The following is a 16,535-nucleotide window of genomic DNA, read 5'->3' as shown; positions in this document are numbered from 1 at the left end:
TTAATTATGCTGAGAAAATAAGAGTTTCCTTGAGGGGGCTTTATCCTATCTATTTTTATTTACTTCTTAGTCCCATTGTTGACATTTCCTTGCTTAGCTTTAATTTTTGTTTTCTAATTTGTTTTCAATATTTTTCCTGCTTTTCTAGGACAGTGTTGATCAAGAACTACCTTCCTCTCCAAAACAACCTGTTTGTTTTACTGATAGACAATCAACGTTGTTAAAAAAAAGTATGTATATTTCTTTTTAACATTGATTTTGTTTTGCACAGTATTACATATTGATGTGCTGTTTGGTATTTGATAGTAAACATTACTTCTTTCCCAAATGAAATACTTAACATTTTTGTGGTTAATTAAAAAAAAAAAAAAAAAAAACCCGAGATTCTATTTTGCATGAAGTGTGTATGTCAGAAGATTTAATGTATCATAGAATGGAAACAAAAACAGCATCACCGGTTTCTTCTGTTCTAATAATTTATTTTACAGCCTTGCTTTTTTAAATGTTATTTACCTAACAAGTACACTTGCTGAGTTTATACTTGTCTGAGTTCGTTTGTGGAGGTAAAGGAGGGTTGGATAAGCAACTAAAAAGTGAAAGTTTCTTAAGCCTTGGTTCTGACTCCTTTCTAGCTGGGAAAAAGTAGCCAGGATATATATAAACTCAGATAAAGATATCATATTATGTTTGTTTTCTTCCCTGGTTGTAAATGGTCCTGGTACAGAGTAAATTTGTTACTCTTTTTCTTTATTTAGTCTTTGGTTTTATTTCTGTTAAGTTATTATTTCCTATTGTCTTGATCACATTCCTTAAGTTATTTGGCAGTTTCCTCATATATATTGCTACACTTTACAGCTAATATTGATCCAACACGGAGGTATCTTTACCTTCAGGTTTTGGGTGGAAAAGCTTTCTTGGAACATCTACAAGAACCTGAGCCTTTACCAGGACAAGTTTGTTCAACCTTTACTTTATGTTTACATTTTCGAAACCAACGTTTTCGTTCTAAACCTGTTCCATGTGCCTGTGAACCAGATTTTCATGATGGCTTTTTACTTGAAGTACACCGAGAAAGCTTAGGTAAGGAGTGATGATAAATTGTCACTTAACTGAATAAATCTTTGTTAGGTTTTATTGTAGAACAACCATTACAACTTTTGCTGTAAGGAGAGATTTATAATGAATGGATCTTCCTACTTTGCTTTTATTTTCTCCACTGCTCTTTTTTATATGAATTACTTCCACCCACCTTCTTTATTTTCTGCTAATTAATTTTCCGTGAAGATTATTTTCTTACTGTCTTAATGGTTTATTCATTAGTAGTAAACATTTAAATGCCTATGGGGAGTGCCCTGGGTGACACAGTTGGTTAAGTATCCGACTCTTGGTTTTGGCTCAGGTCATGATTTAAGCATTGAGGGATCCAGCCCCGCATTGGGCTCTGCATTCAACACAGAGTCTGTTTGATATTCTCTCTTCCTCTCTCCCTGCCACTTGTGTGTGCATGCTCTCTCTCTCTAAAGTCAGTGAATCAGTAAGTGCATGTTAGGTGCATTATCCTGTGCTAGGAAAGTGCTGAGGCTATAATGGAGAATGAGACATAATTCCTCTTATATATGAAAGATAGCTAGATTTATAACCTTCAAAAATAAAAGTTAGGATGGGAATCTGTAACTCTCTTATATAACTTTAAAATTGTATACTTGATTCCTATAATTGTTTTACATTATTTCTGTAAATATATTGTATAGGTTATTTCAACATAGAAATCTTTACATTTGTAAACTTAGCAAAGTTACAGAGTTATACCTTCAGAATTTTAGATTGCTAAGATGGTTAATACATTATGAAAAATTTTTTTGCCCCCAGTGAAAAAGACTGGGTTTTTAATCAATTAATTAATTAATTAGCTGATTCATTAATTAATTAGACCATGGGCAAGCACAAGCTGGGAGGGGCGGGCAGAGGGAGAAGCAGATTCCCCGCTGAGCAGGGAGCCTGATGAAGGGCTTGATCCCAGGACCCTGAGATCATGACCTGAGCCAAGGGAGAGGCTTAACTAGGAGAGCCACCCAGGCACCCTAGGATTCTATTTTTTTATAAAGTAATCTGTTGCATGCTTTCTGAGGCATAACCAAATAATTTTTTTTGTTTTAATATAAGTTTATTATTAGTATTCTTTGTAATAAAAGTAGTCTTCTATGTTATCCTAACAATATGTAATGTGCATTTGTTTGGTTTATGTTCCCAGGTGATGGAACTAGAATGGCTGACTCAACAACAATGTTATCAATAAGTGATCCAGTTCATATGGTGCTAATCAAAACAGACATATTTGGTGAGACTACTTTGGTAGCATCCTATTTTCTCGAATGGCGATCAGTTTTGGGCTCAGAAAATGGAATGACCAGTCTCACTGTGGAACTTATGGGTGTAGGTATGATGATTAATCACTGTTCCCTTTTTATAGCCACAGCTTGTTCTTTGATACATTTTGTTTTCTGAATACCTTTATAAACCAAGAAGGAAACATGTAAAAAAAAAATTTCAAGAAGGAAACATGTAAAAAGAATTTCATTAGGGGATCCCTGGGTGGCATAGTTGGTTAAGTGCCCAACTCTTGGTTTCCTCTCAGGTATTGATCTCACAGTCGTGAGACCCAAGTCCTGCATCAGGCTCTGTGCTAAGCAGGGAGTCTGCTTAAGATCACTCTCCCTCTGCCCTTCCCTTGTGCTTGTGTGTGTTCTCCCTCTCTCTAAAATAAATAAATCTTTTAAAATCTTTTTTTTTTTTTTGATTTTTGATTTATTTATTTGACAGAGAGAAATTACAAGTACACTGAGAGGCAGGCAGAGAGAGAGAGAAGGAAGCAGGCTCCCTGCATGACCTGAGCCGAAGGCAGCGGCTTAACCCACTGAGCCACCCAGGCGCCCCCAGAATTATTTTTATTAACATATAATGTATTATTTGCCCAGTACAAGTCTGTGAATCATCAGGCTTACACATTTCACAGCACTCACCATAGCACATACCCTCCCCAATGTCCATAACCCAACCAACCACTGTATCCCTAATAAATACAATCTTTTTAAAAAATACTTTAAAAAATGGAATTCTGTTAGAATTGCAATTGGATTCTAGTATTGTAGTCTTGGGAGATGTCATGAAGCATGTTATGAGTATAGAGCTTCACAGTCTATCTTACCTTGCCTTAAGGAAGAAAAACTTTATGGGGCTAGCATGCTTGCTTTTTTCAAATTTATTTGATTGTATATAAGACTGTAAAAAAAATTAAGATTCTTTACACACATGCATATGTAAAAACCCTCTACTCCAGCATACTCTAGTGTACAGTGCATCCCCATTAGTACCAGTGTCTTCCTGCAACAGTGGCTCTTACAGGTTATGGGGTTGATGATATTCTCCCAGCCTTTAACATGTGGGAATGTGGGACTCAAAGAGAGACTAACTTGCTCATTGATGGGATCTGTGAATCCCATCTTTCTGAGGACCGAGATGGTGCCTATCTTACTATTATCTCCTTGGACTCTTGCGTACTATCTGATGTATAAAAGATATTTGCTAATAAAATAAGATATTTGCTACCAATATTTTATGCATAACATGTAAAGGAATTACTTTGGTATTGAAACTAAGTCACAGAGTCTATAACCTGGCCAGTGGACAGTATAGCTTTAGTACTTTAGATTCTGATAAGTGTGTTTTTCCTTAAATAGAAAATAGGGGGAAAAAGTTTTATGTGGGATACTTATTTTCAAAAGATACCCATTATTTGTCTTCTGATACAGGCCTAACATGATAATCATACTAGTGACCCAAGAAATAAGTATGTTCTGATTCAACAGAGAAATAGTTAATAGTTCTGGTAAAAAGTATATTTATTTTCTAATTCTTTAAATCCAGGAGTGGATTGAAAATTTGTACTCATGGGACACCTAGGTGGCTAGTCAGTTAAGCATCTGCCTTCAGCTCAGATCATGATCCCAGGATCCTGGGATTGAGTCCCACATTGGGCTCCCTGCTCAGTGGGGAGCTTGCTTCTCCCTCTACCTGTCATTCACCCCTGCTTGTCATCTCTCTGGCTGTCTCTCTCTCTCTCTCTCTGACAAAAAAAAATCTTTAAAAAAAGAAAAATTTGTAGTCAAATGTGATGTGAAAAATGGGAAGGGGTTTAAAATATATATATAGGAAGGGATACATAGGAATTACTATATGTGACAAAGTATAAATATTTTCTGAGAATGAGATGTTAACAGTTGCTTTACTTTGTTTTTAATGTAAATCTGGTTGTCATACGTTAAACGAAGATAAGAATTAAGAATACCAAATCCTGTAGACCCCAATAGCCCCTTAAAAAGTGATAAGCAAACTCAGAAAATAGGTCTTTGTGCAAAGTACAAACTAATTTGATTTGGTTCATTTTTAATATGAAGAGTAAAGATGATGTTGAATATTATTTATATTTCATGTAAGTGGTAAATCACAAAATTCTATTTTAGATAGACTTTGGTTGACTAAATATACATAGTTTGGAAACCTCTGAAGTTCTAAATATTTATTTATATTCATAGGCACAGAATCAAAAGTTTCTGTGGGAATTTTAAATATAAAACTTGAGATGTACCCACCACTCAATCAAACATTATCTCAAGAAGTAGTGAACACACAGGTAAATAATCCTGAATGTCTCTTCTTTGTGCATTTGTTTTCATAGTAATATATTTACCTGTTGATCCTAGAGAGTACTTTATTTTTAAGAAAATTATCACTTACTAGTTTTAAGCAAGAGAATGAGGGTGTGATTTATTGAAAAATGTTTGTCTTAGGAGAGAAGATCACAACCATTATATGGAGATGAGTTTATGGAGTGGTATAGACAGAGGGAAGTCAGTCAGGAGGCTCTAACAGATGGTGGAAATGGTAGCTTATGTTAGGGTGGTGGTAGAGATGGAGAGAAGTATGTAGAATTGTTATATATTTAAGAAAAAGTAGAAGTTGAAGAAAATGTTTTTTTAAATTTCAAGCTTGCTTTGGAACGTCAGAAAACTGCAGAGAAAGAGCGATTATTTCTTGTATATGCAAAGCAGTGGTGGAGAGAATATTTGCAAATTCGACCCTCACACAACTCACGGCTGGTTAAGATTTTTGCACAGGTAAAGAAGGTTCATACCTGTATTTGAGATTAATTGTTGTATATGTAAATTTCATTTACCATGAATTTGTAAAAAAAATTTTTTCCAGACAAATGAAACTTTATTTGTAAAAATCAAATATGATTTTGTAATACTTTCACTGAGTAAGTAACATACATATCTTTGTTTTATTTTGCTTTTCGTTTTCAATTTTTTTAAAACCCTTTCTGAATATATTTGATTTAAAATAGATGAAGACGCACTTTGTTTAACTTGGAGTATGATATTTTGTACTAAATGATTAAATACTAGGATACTTTGCAGTTGATAATGTAAATTCAGCTTTCATGTGCAGAATTGGGTCTCTGGGCATATACACACACACACACATACACATTGTTGGGCTATTTTCTTTTCTTTTTTTTTTTAAGATTTTATTTACTTATTTGACAGAGATCACAAGTTGGCAGAGAGGGAGGCAGAGAGAGAGAGGAGGAAGGAGGAAGTAGGCTCCCCGCCAAGCAGAGAGCCCCAGGCGGGGCTTGATCCCAGAACCCTGGGATCATGACCCGAGTGTTAGGCTATTTTCTTAAAGACATTATTCCATGTAATAATTCTATATAGCCGAAATCTCTAAGCCAGTGATAGTAATATTTAACTGCAGCATTTCAGTTCTATGTATCTATTTCTATTTTTCCTGTATCCCAAGCCTATTTTCTCTCATTAGCAAATCAGAATAAAATATATAATCAGATCTGTATTTTATATTTATTCAGCCTTACATAGATGCTTTTATAAGAGTTAGAGTGTGGTGGTATTTTGAATAATGTGTCTTAGATCCTGTGCATTCATCTAGTTTTGCCCTACTTAGTAGGATGGGCTAGGAGTAGTTGAGTTTCTAGATGAGGAGCTTAGAAGTGGGAGAGCCTAGTTGACTAGTGGAAGTGAGGAAAACAGCTTCTCACTTTCCAGTAGCATTGTCTATGCATTATTTGACTGGGCAGACAAGGTATTAATGAACATTAATGAATGTCAGAATGGGGAAAAGAGAAACCAGTCACAATATAACTGGCTCCCTACTGTCTGTTTTATGTATTACCATGTGGAATCTGGGACCAGAGAAGAATGGGTGAGTGAGGGAATGGATCAGAGAAATGGCAAATGAAAGAGGAGGAGGAAAAGGGTGAGATACGCAGTACACACAAATCAGGGAATGGGAATTTTTTTAAGGACATATTACGTAAGTTCCCATCTCTTAAATTCGTTATAAGAAGATTTGAACCACATAAGGTCACTTAGTCTCATGGTGACCATATGAGATTGTCAATTGGCCAGGCATTGCCACTTTTTATAAAAAATAGTGTAAAAGAGAAAAGAATCTTTCCCAGTATTGAACAGCAGCTTAGTCGTGGAGACTCCATTAAGTTGTAGGTTTGACTGGACCACATCTGGACATATAGAGAGAGTAAATGTTTATCTTACTTCAGTTTCCCGGAAGGGTCTTTCGCTGCTGCGTTCTATATTTGACTAGATACAAAGTTAAGAACAATAACATTTATTTAAGGCAGTCAACCTAATCACAAAAACTGTAGTTTGTTTTTCTTTAAGATGTATTTTTTTTTTTAAGATTTTATTTAGTTATTTGACAGAGAGCGAGCGATCACAAGTAGGTAGAGAGGCAGGCAAGCAGAGAGGAAACAGGCTCCCTGCTGAGCAGGGAGCCCAGTGCAGGACTCTATCCCAGGACCCTGAGATCATGACCTGAGCTGAAGGCAGAGGCTTAACCCACTGAGCCACCCAGGCGTCCCACAAAAATTGTAGTTTTAAGCCAAAAAATTATTATATATGGTCTGAAAATGAATTTCCAGTGCTTTTAGGCATAAGAGAAAACAGTTTACAGCAGCACTATCTTTCTGCAGTGATGGAAGTGTTCTCTGTGCTGTCCAGTATGATAGCCATAGAGCTATTAACATGTAAAATGTGGCATAAAGAACTGAATTTTAAATTTTATTTAATTTTAATTAAAATGTAAAAGGCCACATAGGATTAGTGGTGTCCTTTATGGACAGTGCAAGTTTAGAAGCTAAGATACTGAAATTACTGAAATTTTCAAGACATTTTCATTTATGGGGATATATTATAGATAATTTGAGAAATATTGCTGTAATGAAACATCCAATGTATCTTATATTCTAAGATGCTACTACTGATGATTGATTTAGGGCGAATACATCCACTTTCCTTATTCCTTTCCTCTCTGTTAGTGGAATGGTAAGAATAGGACTAAATGCCCCACTCAGGAACTCAGTTAATTACCTTTATCCTAACCAAACATCTGCAGAATCATCAGTTGTTATACCTAATAATCTGTTATACTTTTTCTTCCTCCCTTGCTTATTTTCCTATAGTACAATAGTAATTCACTTAATGATAGCTTTTAAATTTTCTAATGTAAGAAATTTTAAAATAAGTTACAGAACTTGATCTTTAAGTCTATTAAGTTTTAAGAAAATGTTATCAATCACTTGAGGATTGAGGCTATCCTTTTAATGTTCAGATTTTGATTTTAAGACTTAATATTCTCAAATTATACTAGATTAACAATTAATACTGAGTTAATATAAAGAAATCCAAATAATTTTCTACTTCCCTCCAAAATCAGAATGATGATTTTCTGTTTTCAAAATGAGTGCCTTGAAACACCCTTTACTCAAATTTCCTCTCTTCCTGTCTCTGTTCCTTAATTGTCTTTGGTTCTTCATTCTATTTGAGCTTTTTCCTAGCTGATCCCTTTGTTCTATCTCTATTGCTGACTCCCAAGTTAGCCTGGGGAGATGGAGAGTAAGAGACCTCCGGGGATGTGTTTGAGCCAGGGAGATAACAGTGGGGTGGGAGAGGACAGAGAAAAAAATTCAGTGCCCTTTAGAGTTGAGAACCTTAGTTACAATTCAGATTGTAATAATACATTGCTCTACATCAAAAAATTCATGATCTTTCTCTATAATTAAATGTAAATAATAGGGTTGGTTTGTTTTTCTTACTAAGGATTGGGATTATAGTGGAGTGGTGGTTTTTTTGGGGTTCTAATAATCGAAACAATTATTTTTCTGTTGACTGAGTTAAGCCTTGTTTCTGAGGAGCCTTGCTATTATAGATTATTAAATTATCTTTGAATTTTGAGTAGAAAGTAGTCCTTTGACTTTGTCATCTCCGTAATAATGAAGTTAAGAGAAATATGGGCTTTGGTAATATTAACTCTAAAAGCGCAGCGGTGGACAGTCATTAGAGATTTTTTTTTTTTTGTATGCCCTGTAGTTATTCAGCTCAAATGCTAGGATACATCTTATATTTAAAATGAAAGATGTTTTCCTTAAATGATTTTTAAAAGTCTGCTTTCAGTTTGCTTGGTTAACAAATCCTTGTTTCCTGTAGATCTCCAAGTGTAATGGAAACAAACTAAAAATGAGCTCTGATAATTTGTTGGATCAGTAAATCAGAAAAGTTATTCTGTTTGGATATACAGTATTAAGTTCTGTTTGAAAATATGAAAGGATACTTTGGCTTAGATCCCCTCTCCATCCCCCAACTACCTGCATATTCTATTTTCAGAGGAGTTCTTTTTTTTTTTTTTTTTCTAATTTTATTGAGGAGTAATTGACACATATAATTGTATATATTTAAAATGTACAACCTAATGATTTGATATATGTATACTTTGTGGAATGACTACCAAGATCAAGATAATGAACACATCTATCACTTCACATAGTTACCTCTTTCTTAGGTGGTGAGGATGCTTAAGGTCTATTCTCTGTAACTTTCAAGTTTACTGTATTAAGTAGTCACCATGCTGTGTATTAGATCCTCAGAACTTACCCTTATAATTGAAAATTTTTACCCTCTGACCTACATCTTCCCTGTCCTCCCTCTCCCTGACCCCTGGCAGCCACCATTCTTTTCTCTATTTCTATGAAATCAGGCTTTTTTTTTTTTTTTTTTTTTTTAAAGATTTCACATGTAACACCATACAGGATTTGTCTTTGTCTGGCTTATTTCACTTGGCATAATTCAGATTTATCCGTATGGTCACAAATGGCAGGATCTCCTGTTTTATAGCTAAATAATATTGTGTATGTAATACCACATTTTTTTTACTCATTCATCCATTAAAGGACATTTTACTTGTTTCCATATCTTGACTGTTGTGAGTAATGCTACTGTAGGGAACATGGTTGTGCAGAAGTCTCTTTGAGATAATGATTGAAGTTGCTTCAGATACATATCCAGGAGTGAAACTGCCGAATCATGGTTGTTGAAGTTCTTACTGTCACAAGTTTTGGGGCCCGCTGAGGGTTTTGAACCCCGGTTCTGTTGTATAATACCTGTAGCTTCAGTTTCTTCATTTATGAAATGAGAACAGTAACAGATGTTAAGAGGATTAAAAGAGAAATTGTATGCGTAGCACTTAGCTGTCTAGTGTTAGATGCAGGGTAAGCACTCAATAAGTGGTATCCAGAATTATTTTGTCTCACAGTAATATATTCTAAGAAAAAGTGTTAAAATTGGGAATAATTAATCTATCCTTACAGTTAATGTTTTTTCCCCTCTTCCCCTAGGATGAAAATGGAGTAAATAGACCAGTTTGTTCCTATATTAAGCCACTTCGAGCTGGGAGGCTTTTGGATACTCCAAGACAAGCAGCAAGATTTGTTAATGTCCTTGGTTATGAAAGAGCCCCTGTTATTGGAGGAGGAGGTAAACAGGAACAGTGGTGCACTCTGCTGGCCTTTCTCTGTAGAAACAAGGTATTCTACACATGTAATAGAATTAAAAAGCAGTACATCATAGTTAATGGGAATTTCTATTTTTCTATTGAAAATAGAAAAGTGGGTAAATTATCAATCTGAACAGGTCAATCTTTTTTTTTTAATACATAAAGAAAAAACAGCATCTTTATTTTCTTGTGTAGTTTCTTATTTAGCATAATGTGATTTTTGTGAGGTGGAGCTAAGTACTGTAGTAACAGAAATTAAGATATAGAGGTAAATTAAAAAGTGAATTGGAGACGATGCTTTATACCAGAATCATGGTCTTTCTAGTACTATTCATGTTTTAAAATCTATTTAGATGATACATTTTTTTTTTTTAAAGATAAAATGGCAGTACAAGATGGATATGGAAGAAAATCTTGGATTGCATGGTATTTTGTTCAGTTTCAAGTGTATATAATTAAGAATTTGTGTACATTTTTGATGTTAACTCACTTCAGTAAATGAATTTTATAGATTATGTGATATTTTCAATCATCTGTGTCCTAAAAATGTTGATAGTATAAAAACAAGACTGGGGTGCCTGGGTGGCTCAGTTGTTAAGCATCTGCCTTCAGCTCAGGTCATGATCCCAGGGTCTGGGATCGATCCTGTGTTGGCCTCCCTGCTCGTCAGGAAGCCTGCTTTCCCCTCTCCCACTCCCCCTACTTGTGTTCCCTCTCATTCTGTCAAATAAATAAAATAAAGTATTTAAAATATATATATATATATATAAACAAGACTATCTTTAGCATTTCAGTTCTGAAATAGAAAAAAAAATTTTTTAATTTGTTTTGAAATAATTTTGTTTGGTCTGAGGTTGTATTAGTAATATGAGTATTCATTCACAAGGTAAAGCTTATACAGAAGAGCCGATTCAGCTTAGAGATTGATTTTTTAGGAAGATTATATTTTAAAAAGAATTGAAGGAGAGGTGCCTGGGTTGTTTAAGTGTCTGTCTTCAGCTTGGGTCGTGATCCTGGGGACCTGGGATCCAAGCCCATGTTGGGCTCCCTGCTCAGTGGGAAATCTGTTTCTCCCTCTGCCCCTCACACTGCTCATGCTATTTCTCTCTCTCTCACACTTTCTCTTTCAAATGAATAAATAACCTTAAAAAAAAAATGAAGGGGCTCCTAGGTGGCTTAATCATTTGGGTATCTGCCTTTGGCTCAGGTCATGATCCTGAAGTCTTGGGGTCAAGCCCTGCATCTGGCTTCCTGCTCAGTGGGAAGTCTCTTTCTCCCTCTCCCCCTCCTCCTGCTTGTGTTTTCTCTCAAATAAGTAAATAAAATCTTTTAAAAAAAAAAAATTGAAAACAGGGTCATCTGGGTAGCTCATCAATTAAACATCTGATTCTTGATTTTGGCCCAAGTCGTGATCTCAGGATCATGGAGTTGAGCTGCAAGTCAGGCTCCACACTCAGCTTGGAGTCTGCTTAAGATTCTCTTCTCTCTCCCTCTCATTCTGCTTCTCTCCACCTCCCCACACTCTCTGTTTAAAAAAAAAAAAAAGAAAGCAGTTAAACATTATCAAAAAATTATTTTTATTTATTCTCAAGCTGTGGTTCCCAAAAGTTGTATGTATGGATTAGGCTTTTTTATTTCAAATATAGCAGGAATGGTACACATTTAAAATTATTATGTAAATAATTCTTTCCTAAAGCAAATAATCACTCTTTATTATTCATTATTTTTTTATTTTTTTAACCTGAGTTAAAGAGAAAGCACATCTTAAGTTAGAAATTTGAATTATTAAATTTTTAAAAATTAAAAAAAATTATTCAGAGAGAAAGGGAGCGACTGAGAGCATGAGCATGGGGGAGGGTCAGAGGGAGAAACACACTCTCCACTGAGCAGGGAGCCCAGTGTGGGACTTGATCCCAGGATACTGGGATCATGACCTGAGCCAAATATAATATAGCTGCTTCAACTGAGCCACCCAGGAGCCCCGGAAGTGTGAAATTATTGAAAAAGTTATTCTTGCACAAAACAAGAGCATTACAGCAGTAAAGGTGAAATTTCACCCATAATTCTATTGCCAGCTTTTCATCTCTCTTTATATTTTTGTGTTTTTTCTTCTGTGTATTTATCATTTTTCCATAATTATAATTGAGATAAATAATATTTTGTGTTCTGCTTTATAATTTAACATTATGCTATGAATATTTTCCCTTGTATTGCTACAATTTTTATGATCTCCGTCTTTTTTTTTTCAAAGATTTTATTTATTTATTTGACAGATAGAGAGAGAGAGGGAGAGATATCACAAGTAGGCAGAGAGGCAGGAAGAGAGAGAGGGGGAAGCAGGCTCCCCGCTGAGCAGAGAGCCCCATATGGGACTCCATCCCAGGACCCTGAAATCATGACCCAAGCCGAAGGCAGAGGCTTAACCCACTGAGCCACCCAGGCACCCCTATGATCTCCATCTTTTAATGGTGTGTAAATATGAAGTTTTCTTTAGTTGATATATAAAATCTACCTAACCATTGACATTGTAGGAACTGTTTCTTTTGGATACAGTAGCTTGCTTCTAATTTGTTGATATCTTTGTGAGTGAACTTTTTCATTGAATATCTTTGGGAGTATTATTACTTTTCTTTTGAAATCTCAGTATAGAAATTACTAGGTCTAAAAGGTTGGATATTTTATTTTTCAAAGGTCAAATTTGACATTTTAGAATGCTGTCGTTCTAGTATAGTTAAAAAAACAGCAGTGTAGAGCCACTGGTACAAAATTAGGGGGAAAGAAATTGCCCCTTATGCTACCACTGAACCTAATAATTACTTTTGCTTTTGTATGTTACCTGTATCCTTCACTTAAATACATATCTTCATGTAATTGTAGCCTTACAGTTAAATATTTTGATTTTTTATGGATTATCAGATATTTTCTGTTTTTGTAATTTTCATAATATTTTTAAGTTGTGCAAGTAATATAATATTGTTAAAGGAAATTTAGAAAATAGAAGGGAAAATGATACGAAACCTCCCATAATTACAGCCATTGTTGACATTTAGTTCTTTCAGTCATTTTTCCTGGTATGTGTTACCTAAAAATGATCACATACAGATATTTCAACTGATTGTTTTAAGTCTGAGTATTTTCCCATGTATTTGCGTTTTTCTTTTTTTTTATTTTTATTTTTATTTAAAGATTTTATTTATTTATTTGACAGAGAGAAAGCACAAGCACGGGAAGCAGCAGGCAGAGGGAGAGGGAGAAGCAGGTTCTGCAAAGTAGGAAGCTGGATGCAGGACTCCATCCCAGGGAGTCCTCTGGGATCATGAACTGAGCAAAAGGCAGAGACTTAACCATCTGAGCCACCCAGGCGCCCCTGTATTTGCATTTCTTGATACGTCATTTGTCATCTTGATATTTGCATTTCTTGATATATCGTTTGTCATCTTGTCTGTTCATGTCCTTTAGCTCTTTAGCTATTCATATTTAAAATCTTGCTACTTTTCTTTCTGTTCTATATAGGTTTTTTTAATAAACTTTTGAATCTGAATGTCCCCTTTTAAAGTATATATGTTATGACTATCAGATTTGTGAGCACAGACTTTGTAAAATAATTAGGTTCTTCTAAAGTTAGCGTATTGTTACCCCTGTCCCCAGTTGTTTAAGCTTAACACTAGACTAATGATCAAAAGTGAAAAAATTAGGGGCACCTGGATGGCTCAGTCAGTTAAGCACCTGTCTTTAGCTCAGGTCATGATCTTAGGGTCCTGGGATTAAGCCCCAAGTTAGGCTTCTTGCTGGGCAGGGAGTTGGCTTCTCCTTCTCTCTCTTTGCTCTCTCTTTCTCTCTCTCTCTCTAAAGTAAATAAATAAAATCTTTTAAAGAAAAAAAGGAAAAAAACTAGGGGTGCCTAGCTGGCTGAGTCAGTGAAGCATGTTACTCTCCGTCTCAGGATTGTGAGTTTTAGTCCCATGTTGGGTTTAGAGATTACTTTAAAAAAAAAATTTTTTTTTTAATGAAAAAATTAATACTTTTTAAATTATAATTTTGTATATTTGGATATTTAGTGAAGAAACTGTGAAGGAATAAATATTTAATTGATTTCATTTTCTAGGGTGACTGTGAAGATCATGCTAACCTTCTATGCAGCCTTCTTCTTGGATATGGATTAGAAGCCTTTGTCTGTGTTGGGACTAAGGCAAAAGGAGTACCTCATGCGTGGGTGATGACCTGTGGAACTGATGGAACTATCACTTTTTGGGAGAGTTTAACAGGACACAGGTTTGTCAACTATGTTACGAGGATATTAAAATGAAGATGTATGGGCGCCTGGGTGGCTCAGTGGGTTAAGTCTCTGCCTTCAGCTCAGGTCATGATCTAAGGGTCCTGGGATCCAGTCCCACATCGGGCTCTCTGCTTGGCAGGGAGCCTGCTTCCTCCTCTCTCTCTGCCTGCCTCTCTGCCTACTTGTGATCTCTCTCCGTCAAATAAGTAAATAAAAAAATCTTAAAAAAAAAAAAAGAAGATGTAAATGTTTTAAATTATAGGTTCTTATATTGATGGTACTCAAAGGCACATACTGATAATTTTCATTATTAGAGCCTTTTTGATAACTATGTGAAAGATTACTTCAATTAAAATAGCTATTAAATTTGAAGAAAATTTGTACATCTAAAATATTCTTCCAACATAATATTGGTAAAAAATAAATGATTTATTTTTAATTTCATGTAATTGGCATATGCTTTTTCTAATGTTTTTCCCCAAACCTAAAAATCAGTTCAGGTTGTAAGTCATGATTTCTTTTGAAAATTTGATGTCACTAACCCCACATTGGTAAATTCAGTGTATACTTTTCTTATTTCTTTTGACTACCATCAGTTTGGAAGGAGTTCAGTGCTCCTCCCTCTTTCCTGGGACCATCTCTTTCTTTAGCTTCTTGATAGCACTTTCAATTTTAATTATTCCTATCTGGCTTGTCTCATTTCTCCTTCATCTTGTCTATAAATGTTGGAGTTACTAAAGGCACAGCCCTGGGCCATCTTCTTAGTTTTCTGAATTTTTCCCTGGTTGCTATTCATTTTAGTTAGTTGTACCTATTAATGTATAGCTAAATTATTTTAATTGTGTTATCTGAGATAAACAGTTTTTATCTTTTTTTTTTTTTTTAAGATTTTTTGTGTGTGTGTGTGTCAGAGAGACAGTGAGAGCAGTAACACAAGCAGGGGGAGTGGGAGAGGGAGAAGCAGGCATCCCGCTGAGCACAGAGCCCAATATGGGGCTCGATCCCAGGACTCTGGGATCATGACCTGAGCTGAAGGCAGATGCCCAACGACTGTGCCACCCAGGCACCCTAAACAGTTTTTATCTTAATGGTTATACATAGAATAATATTTTCATGTTGAATAAAGTTGATTTTTATATCATAATATGTGCCATACAATTACTAAAGTGTAATCAAATTGTAGAAATATAAGAAGAAAAAGCAAGTATTGAACTGTAACCCCGGAAATAGTTATAGCCTTAAATATCTTTTTCAGTTAGGTTTTGCTTTTTTAATTTTTAAGTTTTTATTATAGAAAGTTATGATTTACTTTTTTTAGGTACATCCACAAACCTGCCAATCCTGATGAATCTCCAGTTGCTGAACAGCCCAAACCATTGTACCCATATCGAACAATTGGTTGTGTTTTCAATCATCAGATGTTCCTGGGAAATTGTCAGCCCTCTGACTCAGTAGAAATCTGTGTATTTGATTTGAATGATGAATCCAAATGGAAACCCATGAGTGAAGAAGCAATCAAATCTGTGTGTGCTCCAGGAGCTACAACATCCCTTCCTCCCTTTCCCCCTCTATGTGCATCCACAATTGATGCTTCAGTAACAAGTAATGAAATAGAAATGCAGCTAAGGCTGCTAGTGTCAGAACACAGGAAGGTAATTAACACTGAAATTTGTAGTTTTGTGCATTTTTTTTCATCTGTTTATATATTTAACAATTTGGGGAGGGGACAGGTGGGATAGTGCCGTCACTGTTCGAGCCCTGAAGAAAGCAAATTTAGTTCCTGCCCTTAAGAAGCTTGTAGTTTTGAAAGTCATGAGAGTTAGGTTCTAAGACTCAAACATTTCTAAATTCACTAATACTTTTAGAATTCATTACTTCCTTCTAGAAATGAAGAATGTTGAACTAGTTCAAACTTGTGCTAAATACCACTAATTTGGATTTTTTTGTGAAGTACTTATTGATACTATTCTCTTTGAAAATATTGGGTTATATTTTTTCATATTCATTTTTTTCCAGGTTGGTTTTGTTTATTTCTTCCTATCACACTTATTTAGCTGGATGTAAAAATATATCCTCATTTTAGCTTTAATTTGCATTTCCCTGATTACTAATGAAATCAAACCTCTTATTTCTTAGCCCTTCAGATTTCTTTTGTACATTAAAGAAGACATTAAAAAAACAAAAAATTAGTATATTTTAAGAATTTTTTTCATCAAAAGAAGCCAGTCAGGGAGTGAAAAGAGCACAGTTGGAGTGGGAAAAGTTCTTTGTAACACATGTAACTGTCAAAGGACTAGAATCCCCATCCCCAAAGACTTATTTCTAATTCACC

At 35.0% G+C, this 16,535-nt stretch overlaps 1 protein-coding gene across 2 annotated transcripts in view; it reads left to right on the top strand.

Annotated features, from left to right (window-relative positions):
• The window catches only part of CEP76 (centrosomal protein 76), a 35,009-nt gene that overhangs the window by 2,619 nt on the left and 15,855 nt on the right, over positions 1 to 16,535 (top strand). For both annotated transcript variants that reach the window (XM_082697412.1, XM_082697411.1), the window contains exons 3-10: positions 149 to 230; positions 856 to 1,080; positions 2,252 to 2,437; positions 4,593 to 4,690; positions 5,046 to 5,174; positions 9,770 to 9,958; positions 14,033 to 14,199; positions 15,522 to 15,855. In XM_082697412.1, the coding sequence (XP_082553538.1) occupies positions 149 to 230; positions 856 to 1,080; positions 2,252 to 2,437; positions 4,593 to 4,690; positions 5,046 to 5,174; positions 9,770 to 9,958; positions 14,033 to 14,199; positions 15,522 to 15,855 (1,410 nt within the window). The remainder of the gene's footprint in view (positions 1 to 148; positions 231 to 855; positions 1,081 to 2,251; positions 2,438 to 4,592; positions 4,691 to 5,045; positions 5,175 to 9,769; positions 9,959 to 14,032; positions 14,200 to 15,521; positions 15,856 to 16,535) is intronic.

The sequence above is a fragment of the Mustela nivalis genome, assembly GCF_964662115.1.
Source record: "Mustela nivalis genome assembly, chromosome: 14".
NCBI lineage: Eukaryota > Metazoa > Chordata > Mammalia > Carnivora > Mustelidae > Mustela > Mustela nivalis.
The sequence above is the reverse complement of the archived record's forward strand: the minus strand, read 5'-3'. Positions and strand labels throughout refer to the sequence as shown.